General features: G+C 37.2%; 1 protein-coding gene across 27 annotated transcripts in view; it reads left to right on the top strand.

Annotated features, from left to right (window-relative positions):
• The window catches only part of SYNE1 (spectrin repeat containing nuclear envelope protein 1), a 530,711-nt gene that overhangs the window by 193,754 nt on the left and 321,272 nt on the right, over nt 1-15,685 (top strand). For all 27 annotated transcript variants that reach the window (XM_074037290.1, XM_005552157.4, XM_074037285.1 and 24 more), the window contains 7 exons: nt 2,259-2,417; nt 2,631-2,839; nt 3,819-3,927; nt 5,817-5,981; nt 8,913-9,080; nt 10,968-11,138; nt 11,945-12,085. In XM_074037290.1, coding sequence (XP_073893391.1) covers nt 2,259-2,417; nt 2,631-2,839; nt 3,819-3,927; nt 5,817-5,981; nt 8,913-9,080; nt 10,968-11,138; nt 11,945-12,085 — 1,122 coding nt within the window. The remainder of the gene's footprint in view (nt 1-2,258; nt 2,418-2,630; nt 2,840-3,818; nt 3,928-5,816; nt 5,982-8,912; nt 9,081-10,967; nt 11,139-11,944; nt 12,086-15,685) is intronic.

Genomic DNA, 15,685 nt, shown 5'->3' with positions numbered 1-15,685 from the left:
CCTGAAAATATATGATAGAATTGTGTTATTCCTATTTGTTATCAGCATCAATTTTATCCTATTACTCCAGCATTCTTTTTGGTTTCCTGGTTTTTTTTTTTTTTAAATCCTGGGTGACAAGAACGTTTAACTTATTCAAGCAACATTTCGTAAGCTTCTCTCTGCTGAATAAATCTTGTTAGGTATACCTACTGAAATCATAAAACATGTATTTATAGTTTCTCCTCCCAAAGGTTTATACCATCTAGTTGAGATAGCTGTGATCAAAAAATATAAATGAAAACATTTTGTAGTCAAGAATTCAATGATGATCAAAGCATACTCCTCTTTCTCCCAAGAGCTTAAAAGTTCAGTAAAGGAGATAATTAGTTGCAAATAATACAAGTATAATATATGACAAATCCAAAAGTGCATATATTTATGAAAGCTTTGAAAGAGGGAGGTGGATCCACTTGGAAGTTGGAAAACAGTGAATCAAGTAACTAGTTTTGAGCCAGAACTTTAAAGAAGAAGCAGAAATGGGAGTAGGCAGGGGGTGACACAGCAGCCCAGAAGAGAGAAAGCAGGAGAGTGTGCAGGAGGACATGGGGGCCCATGGGCGTCCATCTGACTTGTGTGTCATGGGCTGTGGAAGAACCATGGGAGATGAGCTGGGTCTGTCCTGTGGAGGCCAACTTCAGACTGCATGTCAGATTCTGGAAGTAACTGCAGCACAGTGGAGACCCATGCAAGGCTGTCTGCCTTGAGGTAGACAGGAAGACAGCTCTAGCTGTAGGTGAGTGTGTTCTACCTTGAGGTGATATTTCACATGCGTTATATGGAGGAGTTTTGGAGTTCAGAAGATAGGCAGCTGAAACTCTCTGCATCAGGTTGCCTCGCTTTGTGTATTTTAAAAATCTCAGTAGTATAAGCTAAATAATTATCCCTGTGCACAAGAAAAACAAAAAATATCCTTTTTACTTGCTAAATTGCTAAATTTGAAAATTCAAGTTTTTCATTAAAAAAAAGGATTATTAAAGAAATCCAAACTTTGTTAGGTATATTTGAAGCATATCATATTGTAAATGTGTTACAGAATAAAGACTATAACTGAAGATTGCATTTTATTACGCACACACACACACACACACACACACAAACACACACACACCCCTCTAGGATTTAATCTAGGTGGGACTTTCCATAGGCCTACCTCATTTTTCTCATCAGTCATCTTAGTATTCTCTTTCAAAGGTAATCCTTTAAAATGCCATAGGATAGAAGTTAGTTAAAATTAATGATGGGACTAAAGTTAATGATGAAGCTTATGTTTATAATTAAAAAGAACATGAAATGTTATGGATTGTTTGAGTGCTTGCTTGCTTGCTTGTTTCTCAGGGTATGATCTAAGGAAAAGGGGATATGCCAGGTGGTCAGCAGCCTGAGCTATAGTTTTCTTTTTTTCTTTTCTTTTTAAAACTTTTTTTCACTAATAAGCTTTCCTCATGTTTTTCCTTTTGGAAGTAGGTATAATATCTGCCCCTCCTACCTCACAAGGTCATTGACAAAATCAAAAGGGACACATACAGGGGAGAGGGTATGATTTAAATCTATGGTAAAATCCTAGCTTTTGTACTTACCCCTGAGACTTAACGATGTAATCTGTAAAATAAGAACATTAATACTCTGCAGGACTGGCCAGACTTGGTGGCTCATGCCTGTAATCCCAGCACTTTGGGAGGCTGAGGTGGGTGGATCACCTCGGTCAGGAGTTCAAGACCAGCCTGACCAAAATGGTGAAACCCCGTCTCAACTAAATATACAAAAAGTGGCTGGGCGTGGTGGTGCTGTCTGTAGTCCCAGCTACTCAGGAGGCTGAGACAGGAGAATTGCTTGAACCCAGGATGCAGAGGTTGCAGTGAGCCAAGATCTCACCACTGTACTCCAGCCTGGTCGACAGAGCGAGACTCCATCTCACCACCCCGCCCCCCCCCCCCCCCAAAAAAAAGGTACCTTGCAGAGCTACTGTGCGAATTAAATCAAGTAATCACCAAGAAAACACCTAACCCCCAGCAGGCTGAAAGGATTTGCTGTGGTCCTGGTACTTGGAAAAATACAAAGTAGAGAGACCAGGTGTGGAAAGTAGTGACTCATTCACACTGGCCCTAAAAGGAATATGTTACGGATTTTTTTTTTTTTTTTTTTTTTGCCACTTCAATTGGGAATATACATAATCAGGAACATCATCCTAATTTTCTGAATCTTCCTATGGAATATAGGATCTTCAAGGAGAAGCCCCTTATCATTTGCTTCATCTGAAGATTGACGTGGAGAAGAATAGGTTCTTAGCCTCTGTAGAAGAATGCAGAACTGAGCTGGATCGAGAGACCAAGCTGATGCCCCAGGAAGGCAGTGAAAAGATAATTAAAGAGCACAGGGTACGTCTCCCACACCACAATGTGGATAGCAATGTCAAGTCACATTGTTCCATAAAGGATGTTACTAATATTTTGATTTGGATCTGAAAAAAATAGCTTAATTACCCTACCTTGGTAGTCTGCGTGGGAATCTTCCTTTGGTTTTTCTGTGAAAAAAATAAAAGTACTGTGTGGCTTCTCACAGGAATTATAAAAACATTTATTACACATTAGGTTTTCTTCAGTGACAAAGGTCCTCATCATCTCTGTGAGAAAAGGTTACAGCTCATCGAGGAACTCTGTGTGAAACTCCCAGTCCGGGATCCAGTAAGGGACACACCTGGAACCTGTCACGTGACTCTCAAAGAGCTCCGAGCTGCCATTGACAGCACCTACAGGAAGCTCATGGAAGACCCAGACAAGTGGAAGGACTACACTAACAGGTAGCCTCGGAATGGTCTCCAGAGAGCGGTGTAGTCAAACTTCATTCTGTTAGTTCAGAGATCATGATAAAACAAGAAATAACATATTTCATATTTATTGCTCATATTCTTGTACAAAAATCCTTCATTTAATAAAGAATGGATTTTAGTCAGAATCAGGGTGAGGCACTTTGTTTCCAAGTGACCCAGATGTTATCTCTTTGAGGCAAAGTTGGTCAATCCTTTTCTCCCCAATATCCTTATGTATTAGTCCTTTCTCACACTACTAATGAAGACATGCCTGAGACTGGGTAATTTATAAAGAAAAGAGGTTTAATTGACTCACAGATCAGCATGGCTGGGGAGGTCTCATGAAACTTACAATCATGCCAGAAGGGGAAGCAAACATGTCCTTCTTCACATGATGGCAGGAAGGGGAAGTGCAGAGCAAAAGGGAGAAAAGCCCCCTGTGAAACCATCAGATCTTGTGAGCACTCACTCACTATCGAGAACAGCAGCAGGGGGGTAACTGTCCCCATGATTCAATTACCTCCCCCCAGGTCCCTCTCATGACATGTGGGGATTATGGGAACTACAGTTCAAGGTGAGATTTGGGTGGCAACACAGCCAAACCATATAACCTCATATCCCTAAAGGGTGGCTTCTTACTCTATAGGTTTGTGTCTCACCCTGGTGGGGACACACGAGGCCAGACCTCAAGTGGTCCCTTCCTTCTTTCCAGGAACTCATTCCCTAGAACACATCTTTTTCCTCAGCTGAACTCCCCCACTACCCCGCCCCTAGTAACTGAGCACAGAGGTGGTCACCCCTGCCCTTCAACATGAGCTTCATGTTAAAAGAACAGTTTCCAGAAAAGGTGTTAATCAATTTGGTAATCACTTAATTGTTAAATTTCCATGAATAAATTCAAAATAGAAAACATATTCTAATCATTCTGGTATGTTCTCCCTTTAATAAGAAAGTACTAATGTTATTTCAGATTCTCTGAGTTCTCATCTTGGATATCTACAAATGAGACACAATTAAAGGGGATCAAGGGTGAGGCCATCGATACTGCCAACCACAGAGAGGTTAAACGTGCCGTTGAAGTAAGTTCAAGGTCATTATTTGCTAGAGGAAAATTTCCCATAGTGGAAAAATAATGTTCGAGAATTTAACGGTTGTCTCCTTTGTTCTTTCTGGGGGAAAAAAAAAATTCTTAAAAATTGTCTTTAAAATAAATCTCCTCATATTACTGTGGAGCATTGTAGAGTTTTTTCCTATTGAATCTTTGGCAGCTTTGAGAGTTAGTCATGCTCTGTGGTGCCACAAATGCATCTTCAGCTAATGGGGAGTCCTGAGTGGAAAATTGCATGCATGGGCGTATAACCCAGTGGAGATTTAAGAATCATCATGGAAAACAAGAACACTGTATGCTTTTATACAATACATTTTCAGCCATGCAAAAGGCAGGTCACAGAAAAATCAGGGAACTGGGCAAGGTTTCTGGGCATCCTTTCTATGTGACATTAAGCTGGATTGGTTCATTTCAGCCTCTATGAGTGTGGGTGCAGCCTGAGGAACCCCACCAGGGCCACAAAGCCCCAGGTTCAAACACAGTTTGCATTCTGTAAATGGCACTTTCTCACTCTTAGACACATAATATTGTGAAAAGTCTTCATCTTTCAACATTTTTAATGCTTGCAAGTCACATAGTTGCCACATAGTTGCTGTTGAGGACAATACATTTCCTTTCTGTTCCTGTCCTTTGAGTTTTTTTTTTTTTTTTGAGACAGAGTCTCTGTCACCCAGGTTTGGAGTGCAGTGGCACCTTCATAGCTCACTTCAGCCTCAACCTCCTGAGCTTAAGCAATCCTCCCACCTCAGCCTCTTGAGTAGCTGGGACTATAGTCACATGCCACCATGCCTGACTAATGTTTGTAGTTTTTGTAGAGGTAAGGTTTTGCCATGTTGCTCAGGCTAGTCTCAAACTCCTGGGCTCAAGCGATCGGCCCCACTAGGCCTCCCAAAGTGCTGGGATTACAGGTGTGAGCCATTGCCCCTAGCCCATTTCTTTTTCAATTAAATTATACAATGCTAGTGGTGCTCAATGTCATGGTATGCATGTGGAAGGATATCGACATTTGCTACTGGTTACTTTCATGGTACACACAAAAAAATCACATCCTAGAGTGAAGACATCACTGGGGTCTGGAACCAGCAGTTTCCTGTCCAGTGTGCATTTGCCCTGGCAAAGCCCTGGAATGGTCCTGGTTGGAGACCCCTCCTCCCAAGCCACCCCAGAGCTGCTGTAGGGAGGACAGACTGCTCCAGTCACCTCTCCCTCAGTCAGCAGCCCTGCAAGGTCTGAAACCCTGGAGTCCTTCTAGCATTTTCTTGTCAATAAAGCCTCCCTTCCTGAATTAGAACTGTGCTCCCATTTATACTTCTTGCTATATGGGATATTGGCTTCTAAAAGCTAATAAAAATTAAGGAGAAAATATAAGTTAATGAAGTTAAAATAAATCTTTAGAGCATCCATAACAATATTCAACAAGTAGAGTGTGCAATAAAAGAAATCAGCTGATTGAAAAAAAGAACTTTCATTATTTTTTCACAAAATACCATCTTCTTTCCAGCTCACAGGAAGTGAGATAACAAAGTGTATGTATGTTATAGTTGCCAATTGTGGCATCTCATGTTTTTCCACAGTATTTTTAGAATCATCTTTTTTATCATCAAGGACATATCTATAAGTGTCTAACCAATCTAATTATGAAGCTGATTTTTTTGTATAGACAACAGTATTCTTTCAAGCACTTGTGGACATTTGTTAAAAATATGTACACAAAGTAAAATAAGCAGGCACTGTATTGCTGAATGATGTCTGACTCTATTCTGCTCCACCTACAAACCTTCTTAGGCTGAGTCCTCTATTGCTGGAAAGTTATGATTTCACAATTGCGCTGTGTTCATCAAAAGTGTTCTCTCATTTCAGGAGATCAGAAATGGTGTTACCAAAGGGGGCGAGACCCTCAGCTGGCTGAAATCCAGGCTGAAAGTTTTGACAGAAGTTTCTTCTGAGAACCAAGCCCAAAAGCAGGGAGATGAATTGGCAAAATTATCCAGCTCTTTCAAGGCTCTGGTGACGCTGCTGTCAGAGGTATAGCGTTTACTCACACTAAACAGACAGTTCTGGGTGAGGCATCTGGAAGGTTCTTTTCTTCTGGTAGTTTAGCAAGTAATTTTATAAAGAAACCATAGTTGAAACAGAATAGTTGTTACGCTTTTTTATATGAAGCTTGTTGGGAAAGATGAAGAGGATGTTTGATGTCTGGTCTGTGCCATTATTGGAAATGTTAGTTCACTTTCATGACCTATATCTGAAATATAAAACTTATCAAATCCACACTTTTTACTCCTATGAAAAGCATTGTTATTTTATGGTCAGCTTAAGATATGCCATGGAGACTAAGAATAAGGCTTAGGCTCAAAGAAATCCAGGGTTAGAGTTTAATTGTGATACCCTACCTCCTAGGTAACCTTCAATTTACTTAACATCTAGGTCTTGATTTCCTTATTTATAAAACAGGGTTAAAAATACTCACTCTAAAAAGCAGCGTCATGAATTAATGCAGTAATGTATATAAAGCACATAGTGTAGTTCCTGAAACACAGTAAATGCTCAATAACTGGTCCCTAGTAATAATAAAATATTCAGCATTTAATCAACAGGTCAGTAAAATTCTCTTTCTAGTGTTTTGATATGCATTTTAATGTTTTTCTATATTCCTTTATAGATTAAAATATACAAATCCATCTACTTCATTTCCAGTAGGGCCACTTCCACCATCAGCAAAAATATTTTTACTGACCAGATTTTTGTATAAATCTAAGTTTGTGCTTTGGAAGATAATATAAGAATGTAAAGTAGAATAGATATTTACCAGTATTTCTTGAAATCATTTAAGTATAAACTTGCATGGAAAAATGGCCTAATGGATGACAACAAAATGACCATAAAGGTCTGTTTCTGAAAATCTGAAATTCTCCATGGAGATTTCTCATCTAACAGTTCATCCGTTAACCTTCATGTTTTTAATCCATTTCAATATGCTTGAGACTCTAGTGCTGAATTTACATAAGGCAAAAATACTCTGAACTGCTTATGAGTTTAGTTTTATGTGAGAATTTTTATATATAAATTAGAGTTTCCCCGTGAGTTTTTGACAAATTGAAAATAGTTCTATGAGTAATCAAATTTTGGAACATAATCTATTTCAATCCTTTGATTATCCTTCTTTCAAAGCAACGGTCAAATTTAGTCAGTTGCCACAACCATAACTTTAGTGAAAATTTGGCAGTTGCCTCTTTTGCTCTTTCCTTCCCTCCTTTGGTGACAGGAAAAGTAAAAACAACATTCTAAAAAGTTAGTGTATATAAGGGTGATCTTTGAGCCAAGATCAAAGAAATAGTTTTAGTTATTCACAGACAAGCTTGTAGTATATTTTGTCCCACCAAAAAAAAAAATAAAAGTTGGCTGCCTTTAAAGTTAGAAGTTAGTAGTTTCCCTAACATTTACCAAGGCCATTTGCTTTATCTTCCAAGTACTCTCATGATTTTGCCCCAGGACTTGTAGCAAGAATCTATCTCTAATGAATGTTCACACAGACATTAATTTTTTACACACTCATCTACCTTAAACTTCTTTATAATTTATATTAATACCCCTTTCCGCTACTTGGTCACTTACTTAGTGAAAGCAGAAAGAGAAGAATGGAGGAAAACACATTTTGTTTACAGATGGATTTGTATGAAGAGATGGATTTGGCACATTCAGCCCCTTTCTTTGATAAGAATTCATTTAGTATTTAAGTTAATGTTGAACACAATGTGTTTGCAACTGTCCAGTGTAAGAAAAAAAAAAGACTGTGGGTGGATGCACAAGATACAGTGAAGAGTCATTATTTCAACAGATTTGCTCGATTTATACTGAAATTGGGAGTTTGTGGTTTTCATACGTTCTTATTGCTGCTTGTTTGGAGAACAGATTGCTCTCCTTGGAAAAACTTAGATCAGAAGAGAGTCAAAGAAAAAAGATAGGATAAGAAAAGAAGAACCTGGAAGGTTTCTGTGGTAAATAAGTGATAACACGTAAAAATGATGATCTTAGTGAAGATAAAGGATAGGCTTCGAAAACAAAGGATGTTGGTAAAACAGAAATAGAGGAAGCAGAAATTAGACAGAAAAGAAAGTTCAAAATTTAGGAAAATGATAAGGAAGACAATCCATTAGATGACTACAAAATTGTAAATTATATTTATTTTATGTAGGAATATTGAAAGTACATTTATAACAAATACTCTTTTATTCTCTTTTTCAACTCTACAAATCTTTTCCTATTTGCTTTAAATAATATGGACTCACTTTCTTGTAAGGCACTTTTATAATTAGGTTTTAGTCATGCAATTATAATTAAACAGACCTAGAAGTCAATATATATATAATATATGCTGTTTTGTTATCCTTCCTTGATTACCAGGTTGAATGCATTTTTAATACGCCACAGAGCACCATATCAAATAAAGCCTGCAATCCCCATAAATGATTATGAAATTTAATAATAATGGAATAAACCTAAGTAATATGAGAAAGAATAAAAATTAAAGATCTGTGTTTATATTTCAAGTCATTGAGGTAGACTTTATGCACACTCCTAAAATATGTAAGATTACATGATCTTCAACAGGGGGGTTTTGATCAAAGGGTACAAACATCAAGTTCTAAGATGAAAAATTTCTGGGGTCTAATATACTGATGGTGGCTGTAGTTAATATTACCTATTGTATACTTGAAACTTGCTAAGAGAGTGGACCTTAAGTGTTCTCACAAAAAAAAAAAAAAAAGAGAGAGAGAAATATGTGAGATGATAGGCTAATTAGCCTGATTTGGAGAATCATTTCAGTCATGTAGTATACCTTTAACATATACAATGTTTATTTGTCAATCATACCTTACCAAAAAAATTATACAAACTTCAACAAGTAGCATATGATTTATGTGTTTTTTTTTTTTTTTTTTCACGAAAATGCAGGTTGAAAAGATGGTAAGCAATTTTGGGGACTGTGTACAGTACAAAGAAATAGTCAAAAATTCTCTTGAAGAATTAATTTCTGGCTCTAAAGAAGTCCAGGAACAAGCTGAGAAGATCTTGGATACTGAAAATCTGTTTGAAGCACAGCAGTTACTTCTTCATCACCAGGTAAAAATGCCTCTTTCTTCCAACGAGATTATGTAAAGTTGATTTGCTACTGAAAGAACCAGAGAGATAAAGAATATAACCACTGGCTTGAGGGAGTGGGTAAGGAGGGCATGGGAAGGAACCAGTTGAATGGTTAAAAGAATTTGGCACTTCTAGGTTTTTCTTCTCTGTTAAATATTAAACATTTCAGGATATTCTGCAACATAAATTTTCCAGACTGAGTGACTTGATGACATCAAAAAGTTCAAGGAATACTGTGGAGAGAAAATTGATTTAGCTAGGAAAAACTAGACAAAACTTACTAGACTCTCCTTTTCAAAACAGAGAGGAAAGGCATAGATGGACCAGTTGCTTCATATTTGAGATCACTGTTCTTTTGCTATTATGTTAAAATCTTTCTCTTCAACTTACAACGTTGAACATACTTTAGTTTGAGAAATGATGACTTACTTGAAGTACTAGACCTTCCTGGAGTGTACACCCTTATAAAGGATTAGAGCTAGAAATAAAGAAATTCTGGTACATATATTAATAAGAAATTATTTTGATCAACTTAATTTCTGATAGTCTGGTAGTGTACATCAAAAAATGTTTGCATAAAAGGAATATATACCTTGTTAAACGCAATATAAATGGAAATTTGATTCAAATAAAATATTTTAATGAAAAAATTCTAGCTAACCTGATACACAGTAGCAAAATGGTAGCTAATTATATAATATGTTTGTGTGTATTATTATATATGCATGTATTCTGTAATATATAAAAATGGAAGTTGCATTAAAAGTATGTGTAAAATACCAGCCTTCAGGATTTCTAGATTTACTTAATAATTATAAAAAGGCTAGGTATAAAAAGTTAATATTTGGTGTTACATTGTTCTCAATCATTGTGAAATGGTTTTTAAGGTTTCCATTTACTTTAGGTTCAATAAATTTAAGATTATAGATATTTATGTTAATATTTTAAAACTCTTCTCATATTTCTTGGGCCAGGTACTTTTCATATGGGTGCATTTACTTTGTGAAAATTTATAAGCTGCATATCTGAGATTTGTGTACTATGCTATTTGAAGATTATACCTCAATAAAAAGTTTACTTTAAGACAATTTCCCCCCCCACAAAATCTCAGCAAATTAACCCTTCCGAATATACTGAGGAAATACATATTTATTCATTTATTTTTGGAGACAGCATCTCACTCTGCCACACAGACTGGAGTGTTGTGGCACAATCATAGTTCACTGCAGCCTTGAACTCCTGGGTTCAAGTGACACTCCCACCTGAGCCTCCCAAGTTACTGGTATCACAGGCATGCACCACCACACTTGGCTAATGTTTTAATTTTTTTGTAGAAACAGGGTCTCGCTATGTTGCCCAGACTGTTCCAACCTTTTGGCCCCAAACAATCCTCCAGCTTTGACCTCCCAAAGTGCTAGGATTACAGATGTGAGCCACTACACTGCCCCTGGCCATAAATCTCTTAATATTTGCTTTTTAATAAAATAAATTTTTTTTTTAAATTGGAGTTGGGACTTCATGTTTTTAAGCAGAAAATAATTATTTAAGAAGAATCATGTCAAATGAATTGTTTTGCCAGACTCTTCCTGCAGTATTGCACAAAATGCTAAATGTTCTCCAAATCTGCACACAAAACACTAAAGCCAAATTATTTATGCTGTTTACCATTAAAAACATACAATATTTATAAACAATATTCATCTTTGACTAATATAGCATCCGACTACCATTTCAACTGTTAATCTTAGCTGTAAAATAAATTTCGGGCCCACTTTTCTGTACTTCTGTTAAGTGTGGGTGTTGATGTCCCTACTTAGCTGTTTAGAGAGCACAATTTATATCCATCTGTTGAATAAATGCTTCTAGCAAAAGACAAAGCGGATCTCAGCAAAGAAGAGAGATGTGCAGCAGCAGATCGCGCAGGCGCAGCAGGAAGAAGGAGGGTTGCCTGACCGAGGCCGCGAGGAGCTGCGAAAGCTGGAGAGCACCCTGGACGGCCTGGAGCGAAGCCGGGAGAGGCAGGAGCGCCGCATCCAGGTAGGAGCCGGAAGTCAGGGGCCATTTAAACAGAGACTGGGCAGTGTTCACTTCCTGTTGTGCCTCATAACAGCGAGGCGAACCTTTGTTACTGCCTCTGATGTTTCAGCCCTGTGTTAAATTCTGTACATGAATCATCTTTTAATCATCACATCAGCCTTAGAGATGGATATTGGAATTAGCACATTTTGCAAGTGTGGATGCTTAAGAAGAAAGAGTTTGAGGACTTGCTGCTGTATCACACAGCACTGATCAATAATAAAGCTAGGATTTCATCCACACTTGTCTGAATCCAGAAATTTGATCATACTATTTCACTTTTCCAGGAAGCCATGCAGCCACACGTTTATGCCACCTTTATGCTTTATTGGGATGCTGACACATTACCTTTAAAAATGTTTTTGAGTTTTTGCCAAGTGCTCAATTCTCCCTCTTCATTTCCTCGTCCCTCTCCCTACCTTCTCCTGTGCTTCCTTTCTTGTTTGAGACAGATTGAGAGGCCTTTTTTTTTTTTTGTGGTTACTTATCTACATTTTAAGTAATATCTTTACATTTCTAAGACTTTACAAATTATAAAAAACTCAGAAATCATCTGAGTCCATGTGTCTTCTCTTTTTGTAGATGAAAACATTGACAGAGAGAAAAGAAATTCTTACAGAAGATGCTAGAATCATCTCTATTCATTGTGACTGTGTGAAAATTGAAATGAGAATTCACTGAAAGTTGACAGTTTTGCAAACGAATGAACATGTGATAGTATTTCGTGACATTTGTAACCCTATTGTTGTTTATTTTTTCAAATTTAGGTCACATTAAGAAAATGGGAGCGATTTGAAACAAACAAAGAAACAGTAGTAAGATACCTTTTTCAAACAGGTTCCAGTCATGAACGCTTCTTAAGTTTTAGCAGTTTGGAAAGTTTATCTTCAGAATTGGAACAAACAAAGGTATATTATGGCTCCTTGGTACTCAATATTCAGAAAAAACAAAGCAACACAAAACAAAATTATTTCTCCTCCGTTATTACTATAATCGTTACTGTTAATTTAATCAATACTTACTATTTATTGATGACCCATTCTTTCAACATATTGGAGAATGAAAACATAAGTAGGATTAAACATCAAGAAGAAAAACATTTTATCAAATTGGAAAATGGTTAGTTCCCTAATAGATGTGTATAGAGTTTTTAAAATCTGGAGGCAGGCCAGGCGTGGTGGCTCTCTCCTGTAATCCCAGCACTTTGAGAGGCTGAGGAGGGCGGATCATGAGGTCAACAGATTGAGACCACCCTGGCCAACGTGGTGAAACCCCATCTCTACTAAAAATACAAAAATTAGCTAGGCATGGTGACACACACCTGTAGTCCCAGCTACTCGGGAGGCTGAAGCAGGAGAATCACTTGAACCCGGGAGGCGGAGGTTGCAGTGAGCCGAGATGGTGCCACTGCACTCCAGCCTGGAAACAGAGTGAAAGTCCATCTCAAAAAAAAAAAAAAAAAAAAATCTGGAGGCGATATTTTTTAACTGAACCTTAAAGAGCAGGTAAAACTTAGTAGAATTTGGAGCAAAATACAGACATTCTTTGGAAGTTGGAATGGCATACGGCATACAAGTGTTGTGAATAGGAATTCTGTGTTGTAGAATAGAACAATGGGAAATGAATTTGTAAAGGAAATTTGGCCCATATTTCAGAGTCTTGAAGACCTAAAACATTACTCTCTAGGCAGCATGGAGCCAGACTTGTTGAAGGCTTAAAAAGCCACACGATCAGAGCTGGGTTTTGGATAAATTTTTAGGCATGTGTAGAAAAGTGACTGAAAGTGTGAAAGACTGGGGTCATGGGATCCATTTAGAAAGTTTTTGCATATAGGCATATGGGAGTTAATATGGGCATAAATAAGGGTGGTGGGGTGGCAGGTGATACACAGAAACAGATACAAAAGATGTGGAGTTCACAGGAAGATAAGGAGACTAACCAGACAGAGTGAGTGACGAAAATGTTGATACCTCAGGTTTTGAGTCTGACGGAGATAATGGAAGTGAGATGGGAAATGTGAAGGAGCAGCTGTTCATGGGAAAAGATGACCAACTTCATTTTGGAGATAGCGATTTTAAGACTCCAATGGGGCATCAAACAGTAGTATTTAGTACGTGTACTTGGTGAACCCAGCCCGGCAAGCTCAAACACCTTGAACGCTCTAAGCAGACCAATCACTTTGTACCAGGCATTTAGAGTTGTACAGGCACAGCCCCTTGAAGTTGCTGTGGTGCCTCTTTGGGGTTTATAGAAAGACTGAATTAGTAGAGAAATGAGTTAACCAGTGTCTTAGAAAGAAGAGCCTTGCGCTCACCCTTCCCTAGGCTTTATAGCAAGAAAACCTTTGTGTTTCTGTTTTCTTACCTGCAAAAGGCTTCACTGTCTCCCATACTGCTAATTTTTTGTTTCTCCTAAAAACTTACTGAGGAGTTTGAAGTTTTCTAAGACCACAGACTCGAAATTTCAAGTCTATACAATATTCATCAGCCATTTAAGTAGAACATTATTTTAATTTTTAATTTAAATTGTTTGGCTGGGTACGATGGCTGTAATCCTGGCACTTTGGGAGGCTGAGATGGGAGGATTGCTTGAGGCCGGGAGTTGAGACCAGCCTGGTCAATACAGCAATACCCCATCTCTATTTTTGAAATAAATAAATTATTTCATATATTGAAAACATATCAGGTGCCTTTTATAAATACAAATATATTTATTGGGTTAATTTCCTAAATGTTTCTGCCCACGTTCCATACAGAGTTTCTGACCCCCTATGATTCCATTTGCACTAATCACTTTGGATCAGTTCAAGTACCTGTAGATTGAAACAAATGTCATCTTTTGAGTCTTGTTATTCAAATTCTCCTTTGTCCATGACCTTCCATACTTTGGGATTGATGTAATAATATAAGGTAACATTTATCAAACACATACAATATGCCAATTTAATCATTTGATGTTTATCATCGCCTTTAATCCTCAAAACAATCCTAAGAAATAGGTATCATTATCAATCATGTTATATGAAGAAGGACACATAAGGCATGCAGTTGGTGATGAACTCACTCAAGATCTGTGGATCGCTAAATGGTGTGAGGTTGGGATTTCAATCCAAAAGGTCTTCATCCAGAGCCCACACCTTTAGTTACTACGTTATTTTTTCATTCAAAAAACAGAGCCATTTTACTAATTGCCTATGCTCACTGCCAATCTAGAATCATTGTTCTCCTCTAGTTCTTTGCTCACTTTGCTTTGTTATTGCAAGCCTTTATTCAAGTTGATAGCCCTTGAGTAGTTGTGCTAAGGAATGGTTATGCTAAGGGACTTGAGTGTCCTCTGTGTGCTGGTGTGTATGATAGAGGGCTCATAGCAATATCATGTTTAATCTTGAAAATAAGGTATGGCTTTACTGATGAAGAAAGGAAAATTCAGAGAGATGTGGCCAAAGGTCACTCAGCTAGTGAAGGTCAGAGCCTAAGTTTCATCCCAGATCAATCTAATGTGAATCAATTTGTACCTGATGCACCCTGCTGCCACTCATATGTTTTCTAAGAAGTTAGAGATAAGGCCTTACAATGTTATTCTGGTTTTGTTTAATTTTCTTTTTTGTCAACATCATTCTGCTCTTTTGATTTCTCTGCATTATGCTTTTTCCATACATAGCTCACACAAAAAGCTCTAAAATTGAATGTATATAAGCATTTTCAAACATTACTTTTTCCATGTTTTTCCTGGGTTCTGAGAAACACTAGCAGAAAAAAAAAACACTTTATTTTTCACTTCTGATTATATTCATGGGATTCTAAGAGATCATGTGATGATTTGTAATCTTCACAATTGAATCTACAATGACTGTCACATGTAGTAACAGTGAATGCTTTTAACCAAAGAATTCAATGTTGTGACATTAGCAACTACCATATTTTATTGTACTATAAATCTCTTTGCCATAAGGAAGCTGTACTCATTCATTTTTATGCTTTTAAATTGCAACGTAGTTCTGTGAAGTAACATTGATTTTTTCTTTTTCTTTTTTGAGACAGAGTCTCACTCTTTCACCTAGGCTGGAGTGCAGTGGCACAATCTCGGCCAACACTGATGTTTGTTGGCTGAGCTCATGATATTTCTATGAGAACATTGTCTTTTAAACATGAAGATATAATAGTATTATTTAGTAACTCTATATTATATGGTATTATGTAATAATTCTAGGAGATACTCTTACTGAAAAGCTGACTTCGGAAAAATACTTATATTTCTACATTATATTTAGGAGAAGGGAGTTGATCAAAATTGAAACCTCCTGTGAGATTCTCTTACATGAGAAGAAGTGAGATACCAAGTACATTTTCTTCACTTAGGTTATTACTGTGTTTACCTTTTCTAATTCAGTATTCAATATATTTACTTGACAAAATTCAAGTAACATCTAATATTTACCGGCCACATACATACTAAATCAACTTTCCAATTAAAATAGTTCAGTATTATTGAAAATAAGTATATGGGCT

The sequence above is a fragment of the Macaca fascicularis genome, chromosome 4 (assembly GCF_037993035.2).
Source record: "Macaca fascicularis isolate 582-1 chromosome 4, T2T-MFA8v1.1".
NCBI classification, from domain to species: domain Eukaryota; kingdom Metazoa; phylum Chordata; class Mammalia; order Primates; family Cercopithecidae; genus Macaca; species Macaca fascicularis.
Note: the sequence above shows the minus strand (reverse complement) of the source record. Positions and strands in the feature narration are given on the sequence as shown.